This window comes from Solea solea, chromosome 5, assembly GCF_958295425.1.
Source record: "Solea solea chromosome 5, fSolSol10.1, whole genome shotgun sequence".
In the NCBI taxonomy this organism is placed as follows: Eukaryota; Metazoa; Chordata; class Actinopteri; order Pleuronectiformes; family Soleidae; genus Solea; species Solea solea.
In genome coordinates this window covers 8,154,693-8,167,722 of record NC_081138.1, presented here as the reverse complement: position 1 = coordinate 8,167,722, position 13,030 = coordinate 8,154,693, and the positions used below count along the sequence as shown (strand labels likewise).

At 40.2% G+C, this 13,030-nt stretch overlaps 1 protein-coding gene across 3 annotated transcripts in view; it reads left to right on the top strand.

Moving 5' to 3' along the window:
- Positions 1-12,576, top strand: part of ano1a (anoctamin 1, calcium activated chloride channel a) — a 104,468-nt gene extending 91,892 nt beyond the window's left edge. For all 3 annotated transcript variants that reach the window (XM_058629389.1, XM_058629388.1, XM_058629387.1), the window contains 3 exons: positions 8,217-8,401; positions 8,570-8,675; positions 9,604-12,576. In XM_058629389.1, coding sequence (XP_058485372.1) covers positions 8,217-8,401; positions 8,570-8,675; positions 9,604-9,831 — 519 coding nt within the window. In that variant the 3' untranslated portion in view covers positions 9,832-12,576. The remainder of the gene's footprint in view (positions 1-8,216; positions 8,402-8,569; positions 8,676-9,603) is intronic.
- The last annotated feature ends 454 nt before the right edge of the window (positions 12,577-13,030 follow it).

Below are 13,030 nucleotides of genomic sequence, written 5' to 3'. Positions count from 1 at the left end.
TTGACTGTTGGTATGATGTTCTTTTTTTGAAATGCGGTGTTACTTTTACGCCAGATGTATTGCGACACACACCTTCCACCAAGTTCCACTTCTGTCTCATCAGTATTTCCCCAAAAGGTCTTAGGGATCATCAAGATGTTTTTTGAAAATTGAGACAAGCCTTAATGTTCTTGTTGCTCAGCAGTGGTTTTCGTCTTGGAACAGGCCATTTTTGCCCAGTCTCTTTCTTACGGTGGAGTCATGAACACTGACCTTGGCAAGTGAGACCTGCAGTTCTTTAGATGTTGTTCTGGGTTCTTTTGTGACCTCTTAGATGAGTCATTGCTGCGCTAGTGGTTCCCCACTGTTCCATGTTTTCTCCATTTGTGAATAATGGGCCTGACCGTGGTTCACTGGAGTCCCAAAGCTTTAGAAAGGTCTTTGTAACCTTTTCCAGACCGATAGATGTCAATTACTTTGTTTCTCATTTGTTCCTGAATTTCTTTAGATCACGGCATGATGTCTTCTTTTTTTTTGAACTTCACTTTGTCTGACAGGTTCTATTTAAGTGGTCTCTTGATTTGAGAGACCACACCCAGGCCAGTAATCAGGCCTGGGTGTGGAAAGTGAAATTTTCCAAAACATCTGACTAACCACAGTTACCTCATGATTTTACAAGGGGGGCAATTACTTTTTCACATGGGGCCATGTAGGTTTTAACTAAGCTCCTGTGCTGCTCACGTACTTCAGAATAAATCTGTGTACGGAGCTGACAATAGTATTTTTCTGTTCTTGTATAGACAAGCTGGTCAAAGGAAAGGTTAGTTCTCCCAGGCAAACTTAAACCAGTAGTTCTGAAGAACCTACACGACGATATGGGGCATGTGGGAGCGGATAAAGTGGTACATTTAGCCAGAGAGTGATTCTATTGGCCCATTATTTAATGTTTGGTAAACATGTATTTATTTATTTATTTGCTTGTTTTTTACCTTGTTAATTTGGTTGCAAATGTCAGGAGACGTCTCTCAAAGCAGGGGAGAGAGGATTGGAAAATGTGCCTCTATTTGTAGTTTTATGTAAAACAGACACACCCTAAGTAGTATATCGTGCTAAATTAACAAAATGGTTATTTTATTTTTTTATAAACTGTTAATGTTTATTCTCTTTAAAAAAGGGTACACATTACACAACCTGAACAGCACTATAAACACAGACAATGAAGGAAGTATTAAGCTCCGGTGCAGGCAACAGCTCTGGTGGATATGCCTGCAGTCAGCATGCCAATTGCACGCTCCCTGAAAACTTGCGAAATCTGTGGCATTGTGCTGTGTTATAAAACTGAACATTTCAGAGTGGCCTTTTATTGTGGTTTTATTTGTGTATATAGAAAATGTTTTAGATCTTTGAGGTCAGCTCATGAAAAATGAGAGCATCGATATATATATACTACTCTACACTGCTGTAATATATTATATTATATATTATATTATATATTATATTTTCCACATGGTACTGTATATTTTAATAAAAAATCATTAATAAATTAAGTTAACATTTTAAATGTAAAAATAATAATATATATATATATATATGCATTTATTAAAGGTATTTTACATGGGGCAGCACTCTATAACTCTCTATAACACTCTATCAGCACTCTATAGGTAGCGGTAATGAGGCTTAAGCACTTGGCGCTCAAACAGTCAACATTCAAACAGTAGAACAAGGAAGTACGCCGCTGTTCCAATTGCAATGATCGTAGTTGTGTACTCAGTATTTGCCAATAATGTACTCCAGTCATACTTCCCAAGTATGCAAGTACATACTGGGTATTGGGTATTGAGAAATGGCCATTGACTATTGTTAGCAGTGTGTGCTCCTGTAATACTACCCACTGGGTGGCTCTTTGTTTTAGTTTCCATCCTCATGCTCTTTTACACTTAGTTTTATATTGTATTTTGGGCATGAGGATGGTTCTTATTGTTTCCTCACCCATTGGATATGGGCATGTATGTTCCAGCACAGGTTATTGCCAAATTATGGTGAATTGCACATCCTTTTTTTAATGGGCTATCTTTGTTTTATCTGGATAATTTCCATTTGCTATCCGACAAGTAGTCTACATATAATAATGAGAAAAATTATAACACTGTATGTTAAAGGTATCAATCATGTGGTGAAGAGACAAAGTACTTTCTATGCTCAAAAAAGACAAGATGCAAGTGGCACTATTACAGGAAACTCACCTCACTGATCCTGAACACTTAAAATTAAAACGTGATTGGGTCAGCCACGCGACTGGGCGGCCAGTGCCGGTGCTCGGTATTTTCCCTTGCAGCCATATCACTTTGAAAACTACATTTTACATTCGATCATTGTCGTTTTCAGCTTACTCTGCAGAGCAAGAGCCGGTTAGCGTAACTGTTAGCAAATATGGCGGACACCGCCGTCTTTGCATTCTGGGAATGAAGTCTCGTCCCCCTATGGGTGAGTCTAAAAAGTGCGGAACTGGCACTGTAGTTTCCAACCTTGAACTGATTTTTGCCCTGCACTCAAATGACGTGATTCCAGCCTTGTGCATTAAAAGAATACTCTGACGATTTGGGAGTTACCCTTTTTCTATCATTTTCATAATGAGACAACATGATCAATATCTTTTTTGTGCTAGTTCGTCCAATAGTTGGCTTTCAGCTCTTAACATCGCGGCTTAGCTCTCTTAGCAGTGGATACAGCAGCCTGAAGCCAACCAATGGACAATATCAATCTGGAAAACATTTAAGATTTAAGGCATTTCTGCTTTATTTGATTGTGATAGCAGTGAGACAGAAAAGGCAGGAGGAGGAGAGGAGCAAACATGCACCAAACGCTCCTTGTAAATCAAACCCCAGATGCTGTGGTTTGGAGCCTTGATATGTGATACATCTCTACCAGGTGACCTACCAGACAAACCAAATGCATCTGCATTGAAAACATAATACTTTTTTTTCTTTTCTAAATCTTAAGTCAAATAGACACGGTCGGGAGGGCTCTCGCAGCTCACCTGGTAGAGCATGTATCACATATTGAGGCTGGACCGTAAATGGACCACTGCACGAGAACATCAGAAGCCGGACAAAACATGGATAACCACAGATCCAGACAAATCGCACCTCAGTAGCTCGACTGGAAGAATTATGGACTCAGCAATACAAGTGTGATTTTCCTGAGATCGCTCAAGGTGAGCATTTGGAAATGTCTAAGGAATACCAGCTGTTCATTGACAGAGTCTCAGAATCAGCCAAGCTGGTCGACGGCCACTACTGTATTGGTTTGCCGTTGAAGAACAAAGAAATGACAAGCTACAAATGGAGTCTCAAACAAACTTACCTGACCATGGACGACTTGCGACAAGCTGAGCTGGATATCATCCACCACTGTCAGCAAAGGATGTTCCGAGAGGAAATGTCTGCTCTTCAGAGAAAAATGAAAAGTAGTCGAACCTACAGACTGAATCTGCAACTTCAAGAGGGAATCCTGCGCGTTGGAGGGAGGCTCAGTCGAGCATCCATGCCAGCCAAAGCCAAACACCCGATGCTCCTTTTTTTTAAATATTTTATGATTATTCCATTTACCATAAATTGTAATTATAATGATAAGTTAGCTTTATTTGTAAACCACCTACAAAAACAGTTAGAAATGTGAACTTCGAAATTTAAACCAAAATACAAAGCATAGCAATGAGACCAAAATCATATTCATGGTTAATATTCAATGGAATTGTTTTTTTTAATCATCATAAGTATATCATATAAGTATAAGTATCATAAGTACTTAATGTTGTCATTATTTTCTTGGATAATAATATATAAAATCCCTGAGTTCTGTGACAGCAACATTTTGTATTTTACAACTTTTTTGATGATTAGCATACAGTATATCAGCGTAAGTTAGACTGGTGCAGGAAATTAATGCCAACTGTGAGACCGCGGTGAGGTGTGCTGTAGGTGTGACAGAGAAGTTCAAGGTGGAGGTGGGACTACATCAGGGTTCCGCTCTGAGTCCCTTCTTGTTTGCGGCCTAATTATTATTAAGCTTGAGCAGATACAACACTGAGATGTGCTCTATGAATGGAATACAATGCTTTTGTTTGTGGTGTCATAATTTAAGTGTGTTATTGTTGTTAATGGTGCACCAGATGAGAAGAAAATTTCAAACTGGCACTCCATGTCACAAAGGTTGTCCCCTGATTTATACGATATGTGGAGGCACATGACATACCAGAGGATAAATGTGCACATTGTGTTGTTTCAAAAATTAAAATAAAGCGCAGTAGCCTTCATGGAAGAGGGTAGCAATGTAAAAAAGATTGATACGCTCTTTCACTACTCACAGAGACTTTCATCTTGGGAGAGATGGCCACAGTAGTGCCACAATTCCCATCTTGAAGTGAAAGTGGTTGGGTGGGGAGGGAGAGGAGGGCTGAGAGCTTTCATTGGACTAGCCCAATGTCCTTCAAGAAAAACAACCAATGGGCCAATAAAAATATGCCTGGCCCGGTACGCTCGATGGCCAGTCCATGCCTGAATAGATCCTGATTAGGATTGTGACGATACACTCAGCTCACGAGACGAGACAGGATATTGGGTTCACGAGAACGAGACGAGACGAGATTTTAAGAAAACTACAATGACAAAATATATGACTGGACCAACCGAGTTGCACATGCATTTTAAAATGTTTTATTATAACTCTTTACATGCATGATGTAAGAATGAGCTTTTAATAAATAATTGAAACAAAAACTAACATTTATAATTTTCCAGTCATTGTTGATTGTGTGGGCTGTAATTGTGATGTAGCTTTGCATACCTCTCGATGTCCAACCGTCTGTTGTTATGGCGACGCTTTCTGCGTCTTTCAGGATCTGTACAACCTTGCTTTTGGACTCTCCATAGAGGTTCGAGATCACTGTGTGGGTAAAATGCGTGTGTGATGGGATGGTGTACTTCCGGTTCCAGTGTGTGAAGGAGTCACCGAAATCCTTGATTTTCTACCACAGAAAATGGCCTCATATCTGCTGCGATGAAAACACCGATGTCTCTTGTTATTGTTGTGGCTCTGGCGCTTGACTGTGGAAGTTGAGGCCCGAATGCATTTGTCAGCGTTGTCTGGCTTTTTAGTGGTTTCTTCACAGGTGCGGTTGTTGATTTGAGTACCGAACTGTGGTGGTGCTGTATATGTCTCTGCGTCGTGCTCATATTAACCGCGGTGTACGGCATTATTTTCATTGTCAGTCATTATTGTCAGTCACTCTACTGCCCTTTATCATTTCCGCCGGGTACCCAAAATGCTTCCAAACAAACTATTTGAAAGTGGCGGGGGCATCTTCAATGATAAAATCTGCTAATGCTAATCCTGATGGATGAATGTCTCCTTCATATTCCAGGTCAGGCTTCGCCCTTATCACTACTATTATCCTCGGTTTGTCCCTTGAGTTGTGGAGTTTAATAACTACTAGTCGAGGATACACTCCCTGGGGACCAAAGCTGCAGTGTGGCCGGTCAATTTTTTTTTTCTAACATTTATTAGAACAAGTTCCTTGACAGAGTCTCACACATTATGACAAGTGTCAATACTCATATTGGTACCAAACTGACAAAATACAAAATACAAGGACAATCAAATAGCAAATAGGTGAAAGAATAGTCCTTGTAGGTACACCATCTAGCCCAGTTGAACAGAGACAGTATTCTCACCTTTCCAAATACATTATAACAGGTGACCATTTTTCAAGATACAAGTCCGTCTGGAGTCGAAGGTTTGCCGTTATGTGTTCCATGCAATTTACATCCTTAAGCCTTTGAGACCACTGGTCCAGTGTGGGTGGATAGGGCTTTAGCCAATTTGCTGTGATCATTTTATGTGCAATCAACAAAAGAACCCTGAGCATAAACACACTATCTTTCCCTAAATCCGTTAACGATACAGTACCCAAAATGAGTTGCTGTGGTTCAATTCGTCTATTTAAATTCAAAATCGTACATGTTTGTTGCTTCACATTCTCCCAGAATTTTTGCAATTTAGGACAATCTCATAAGTTGTGGGAAAAGTCCACTGTTATACCGCAACCCCTCCAACACAGGGGGGAACAGTTATTATCATAACTAGCTATTACCAAAGGAGTGAAATATCTTGTTCTCAACTTCCAGCCAAATTGGGCTGCTTAAACATTTCTGCCAGGGCACCCAAGAACTCTCCCATTCCTCATCAGCAATCATGGTATTAACTTCCAATTCCCATTTAGCTTGTATCCATACGGATCCTGCCATATATACATGATATTGTGTTTTTAGTGTTCATTTTTCTCAGCTGTCTCAATCCAATATTGTTCAAAATGAGATGGAACTTCTTTAATTTTGTCCCACTCTTTGTGTATCATCAGGTAATGCCAAATTTGAAAATATCTAAATAAATCCTTAGAATCAGTGCCATACTTTGCTTGAAGTCATTCGAGAGTCATTCCTTCGAATAATTGATGTTATTGTGCCCTTCCCCGCCCATCTAATGAAACCACTGTCCATCACAGGCAGTAGTTATTTTTGCTGCCCTTGATAGAGATAGAGGTCAATTCAACAATCGTCACCTCTTCTCTCAAACCTTTAATGTATGATTAACACATTTGTTTTGTATCCTACGTTTACGCCTTACTTTTGGATTTAGAAAGGGAAGCGTTGATAGTGATATATTTTTTACTGAACCTTGCTCTATATGTACCCATTTTGTGTCCATACCTAATCTCATCCATGAAACCAATTTTCCATAGTTGTGCTGCCCAGTAGTAACTTCTGAAATGTGGCAAGGCTAATCAACCCTTATCCTTGCGTGCACAGAGGACTTTGAGTCTCACTCTAGGCCTTTTGTTTTGCCATATGAATTTGGAAACAAGCTTATCCATAAATGTAAAGGTAGATACAGGAACAGGGATAGGTAACACATTAAAAAGAAATAACAATCTTGGCAGGACATTCATCGTGATAGTTTCTACCCTCCCAACTAAAGACAAAGGAAGCATCTCTCATCTTTTTTTTTTTTATACCTGCTGCTCCGCCGCAGTGATTCACATCACATCTATAGTAATAGGGAGGTCTCTGCAAATTTGGAAATCTTCTCCTCCATAGCATCGCTAAAACTTTGAGTTACTTTATGAATCAGAGACGTGGTGTCCATAGCTGGTGAAGGTTTGTCACTTTGCATTGCAGAGTCTGTGGCTAATTTTCCATTAGCGTGGCGCGCCTTGCCATGGTTATTTTTACTACTCTCGCTACAATGAGAGTAGTTCTTCTTCTACGGTTGAAAGTAGCAATATAAAGCAGGACACCAAACTTCACCTAAAAGAAGGAGAAGTGCCAACAACAGATATTACAATTTTAATAAACCGGAAAACTGTCTTTGTGTGCTTGTTTTGTCGTTTAGCATAAGCAATAGCCTAAACTACAGGCTAAGCTACAGGCTAAGCTACACGCTCATTTGCATGTATGTGTGTTTATCATCTCGGTAAACACAACGTTATCCAAGCTACAGGCGTCCTGCAGCAGTCGTTGCGATGGAGGTGGCTCACTTGTCACAGTGTCTTCTGACTCTGGTTCAGACTCCGGATCAAATGCGTAATGGATTACAGCGAGGGGTTGTGACGACGGCATTACTCAATGTTTTGATGATTACTAGCGGTGCATCCACAACCAGTGGGAGAGCTGTGGGTCTGAGAGCTGACGTGCCAATGACGTCACTTCCAGGTAACTGGCCAATCACAAGACAGTGGGAAAGCTCTCCTTGGCTGGCCAATCACAAGACAGTCTGTATTCTGCTGGTGTGGTTTTGGTCTGAACAACGCAGCTGACGAGAGCGTCAGTGATGAGACCTTTACATCGGCTCGTTTGTAGCGACTAGGACGTATTTGACCATAAAAACGACTTCATGTTTGTAAGTACACCTCCATATCTCACATATGAGTGAGACAGGACCATGCTATGGCCGCTTTAACAATCCTAAAAACTTGAGTTTATCTCCAACAATTACCAAGGTCTAAAATCTCATCATTTAACAGAGGAGTCTGGTGTATTTAGTAACAGCACGATCTCAGGAGGTGCTTTATTATGTACATCAAAGAGAAGTGGGAGAAGGAACTAAATATCAACATCACTGTAGATGTTTTTGTTTTCATGAAAACATACATTTTTAATAGGTTTTCTCTCCTTCAGGCCTTTGTCATCTCTTTCACATCTGACTTCATCCCTCGGCTGGTCTACCAGTACAAGTACAGCCCTGATGGCACCATGCATGGCTTCATCAATCACACAATGTCTTACTTTAATGTCAGTGACTTTCAGCCAGGCACAGACCCACTGCAGCCCATGCATCTTGGCTACAAGGTTCAAATCTGCAGGTAAGCTTTGACTTTCAAGAACCCTTATTTCAAATCCTTGCACCCTCATTTTACCACAGTTTACATTGTACTGTATTTCACCAATGCTTCATAACATTTACAGTATGTTTTAGACAGTAGTGAAACCAGTAAAATGGACATATTTAAATTTCCAATTTGTTTTTCCAGATATAAGGACTACAGAGAGCCTCCGTGGTCCAGCACTCCATATGAACTCTCAAAGGAGTTCTGGGCCATTCTGGCAGCACGCCTTGCCTTTGTCATCATCTTTCAGGTTCATTACAACACAGTAATAATATCAAGGCACTCATGCTGTACCATCTTCCTCTACATGCTTTCAAATAGGCCCTCTCTTTCACCTGTGTCACATTTAGCCTAAGCAAACAATGGTTTACGTCTTAAATTAAATATGTGACTATTAAAATGTTGAGTTCAGGTTAGTGGCCTGAAACACATTCAACATATTAAATCTGTGCTGTAGACAGAGATCGACTACCACAGTAACATTCTTCAGCATCCAACATAAATGATTGTAATGCAACAAAAAGATCGTAAAACTGGGAGGCCACATTCACCACACAAAGATCTACTGATCTGAGGAGTTCAACCCATACACATACGTGGGTCACAACACAACTATTTTTGCCACAATACAAAAAACTGTAATATTTGGTCACAGTACACATCACATATTACTAGAATTAGACAAATTGACTAAACGATGTTTCCCAAACAATAAACCAAGGATCACCAGTAACATCATAGTACTACTTATCCAGAAAAAGGGGGCCTTTGAGATGGAGACAAGGAGAAGCTCAAACAAGTTCAGTGTGAGCCAAGGAGGTGACTAAAGCAGGCAAAAAGAACTACAGAAAAACTGGAGAAAAAACTGCAGCATAACATCAGATAGGTGTGAAAGTGAGTGACGACCATCACTAGCTACAAACAAAAGAACAGCCAGGGCAGCACTGAATGATGTGGACAGGGACAATTAGCTTAACCAGTCCTTTAACATGTTCAATTCAGCATCTGCCTCTACCTGACCAGCTCACCTACACTTCTTCTGAAATACTCTCCATCTTATAAAGGAGTTAAACATACTGTAGCAGTTTAATTAATGGTTTACATCTGTGGTTCTTAAAGAGATGTTGATTTCTAAGGTGTTCCAATCTGCTCTTTGTTTCCTCTGTCTGTCTGTCCAGAACATGGTCATGCTCATGAGTGACTTTGTGGACTGGCTTATCCCAGACATCCCCAAGGACATCAGCCTCCAGATCCACAAGGAGAAGATCCTCATGGTGGAGCTCTTCATGAAGGAGGAGCAGGGCAAAAGGATTGCAGCGCAGGACAACCACAACCATGACAAACGCACTGCACCTTCATCACCCAATCAGAGCCCACCACAGCCACGCTCACGTCTCTCAAACTAACTGCTGTTAAACACTTGATAAGTAAACACCACAAATGTTATATAAACTAAGCATTCGTGTTAATATTCTGATCTGATGGCTTAAACCTAAACTGAAATGTTCACATTAGAATGTTAACAAGGGAATTTGTGACATTAAACAACAAGCCACAAAGTACAAAATTAGCCATTTTTCCAAAAACTAGCAGGGAACAGGTTTAGTGAAAAAGGACAGTACTAGATTTATGAGCACACATCGTTAGTTATTGGATGTAATTAAAAGGAACAAGCCATTTGTTTATTTGACTATAGGGATATTTAATTCTTCAGGATGTCTCAGACTGCCAAACATGTAAACTAATGTGAATCACATGTCCATGGAGCAAGTTCAAACCTACTAATTCTGCCACAGGGCTTAGTAAGGCATTTGTGCTGTGGTCGTTGGGATTCTGTGTCGAACAGCCAGTTGCTTTGTACTATTCTCTTGTATGAGCACTTTAATGGTCTTTTATTACATTTTGTACATGGACAAATAGCAGTGCACAGTGGTGTTATACCTGGAAGCACAAGTGATATTATTATTCAATCCACTAAACAGGAATTAAAGCTGCATTTGGTGAGGTTAATTAAACATGATGTCATGATGTCATTTTATACACACTTACAAAATCACGAAAATATTCCAAAAATGTTTCTCACAGCTGCAGAAACTCAACAGGAATATTTGTTTTCTCAGTCTAATAAAAAACAAACAAAAAAATATTTACAATCTTCAGAGGTTTAGATACAGGCAACTGAACTAAACTGACTTAAACAAGTCCACCTTCACAAACAAAACATGTCTACCCTCACTACATACTTCTTTGTCTGTTAAGTTGACAGCCATTTATTTTTATTTTTTGCTTTTTGCTAAGTTGTTGTTAAATTGATTAGACTTTAGATTAAATAGAAAAGCCGTCCAATATGTAATAATTACGCAGCACTAGTTGTTGCAGTTGAGCAAGCATGTGGCCACCAATGAAAACAGTCTGTAGACAGAAGTCTACAGACTTCCCTCGCAAAATCCACACAGGACTGAGGCAGAAGAGGCTCCGCTGTCGTGTATGTTTCTGCAACGCTGTCAACCAAAAACTAGTTCTGCCTTTCAACAGAAAGTTACACGTGGTAACCCAGGTTCTCTGACTGGAGAGACTCAGAGAACCTCTACCCTTCATATTCCTTATGTATGGGGAGTGCACAAGATGAGCTGTGCAATGGTGGCCATGCACTGATTGGCCAGACATGGTAATGTAAGCACCACACTTAAGTTCTCAACGGGCCTGAAAATTACAACCCGACCCAACCCGGCCCGCAGGTCTTTAAACACGAACCCAACCTGGGCCGACACGCTAGCATGAATTGTCCACCCGAACCGAAATCCCCCCCCCCCCCACATTTTCCCACTGATCGAAGCGCGCTGTTTTCTGCAGCACCTGTCTCCTGGCTTGCGTTATCTGGGTCCTCCCGTACCGGCAGCTAACAGTCAGCGGGCAGCATCCGCAACTGATTGAATTTCGCCCACGGTAATGTTGCGGCTTTGTGGAGATTGGTGGACGTTTGTCATTTTTCCCCCTAGTTCTCAATTCTACACCTTACATACCTTGACACTCCAGTTAAACTTGATGTGGAAGGATAGTGTCTCCACTCTCTCCACCCAACACATTCCATATACAAGGGGACTCTGTAGGACACACCGTGTGGAAACCATGTATCTACTGCCCTCCCACGGGGAGCCTGAAATTACAGTTGCTTTTTGAACAACACATCACCTATGTGCTCAGAAAGGAAATATTTACAAATATACACTATTTACACACCCATGGCCACAAAGGCCTAGCTGTACATGCCAGATGTTAAGGCCAGCCCAAAAAGGGTGAATCTTCAACTTGGTCAACTTACAAAGAAAAGAAGCAATCACACTGACCCAAGAATCGTTCAGAAGAACCTTATAATAGTGGATGGAATTGACCAATAAAGAAGAGCCTTCACTTGTCTAAAGTGACTGCTTGCTCATTGCTGCAACTCCAGAGACTAACTGACAGAAGACTCCAACCAGGCTGGAATTTTGCAAGAAATGACTTCCTAGTCTCCCTGACTCTGGCCAGCAGGTTAAAACAGTTTATAACTTTTACCCATACAACCACGGGCGTAGGTTTGCGGCACTCTTTCTTATGATGGCTATGAATTTCACAAGATGGCTAAACAAGCACACCATCAATTCAAATACTGGCATGTTTGGTGCTTATATAACCATGTATGGCTAATCAGTGTGTGGCCACCACAAGTGATGTGTCTTAGAGAGTATTCACTTCAGCTGCTCCCATGTAGAATCAGTCCTTGTGCATATGGAATATGTAGGGTGGGGAGTATGTTACAGAACAGTTTCCTGACAGCTTGGAGTGTGAATGTTGAATCGTGGACCATAAAAGGCACACAAATACTGTGAAAAGCTAAAGGGAGACTGTAGTTGTTAATACCTCTGTGGGTGTGTGCCAAATAAATGATAATATTGCTCTGTAATCCATGGATATAGTTTTATATTTGTAATACCATCCTAAGAGGCAATAATGTGTAAGCATGATAAAATCAATTGGCACTCTTGCATACCATTATAATAATAAGCTTTAAATGTATTAATGGGTTGTATTAAGTACAGTCCTTATCCATCACACAACCACATGATTTTGTATTGCAAGCTACAATAGTTACCTAGTTTAATGAGTAGCAACACTTTTGCTACACACATTTTTTATTGTTTTATCCAAAATAAGTGTAGATGTATGGCTGTGCAGAGAAATTGTTCTGTTTTGTGTGTTTGACATCATACTTGTGCAACATGAGAAAGCAACTGAAATGGAATAATGTTGCCTTAACGTAAAGGAAGTATGCATTTTAATTTAACTGAAGCAGGAGTTTCTTGATGTATGTAGAAAGTAGCAGCAGTATGATACTCATGTGCATATCATTTTGTTTTGATTGTTGTTAGTGGGTAAACTGTGTTTCTAACTCTCTGACCCTGCCTCATCCAGGCTGCTCCAAGGGCTTGAACTGATTACCTTCTCGGAACCACCTGTTACTCATATATCTTCATTTTGCTGTTTTTAAACAAAGAAAGAAATTGCTTTAATATTATTATTTTTTCTTAAATTATCAAATCAACTATTTGGCATTTTCTTAAAAGA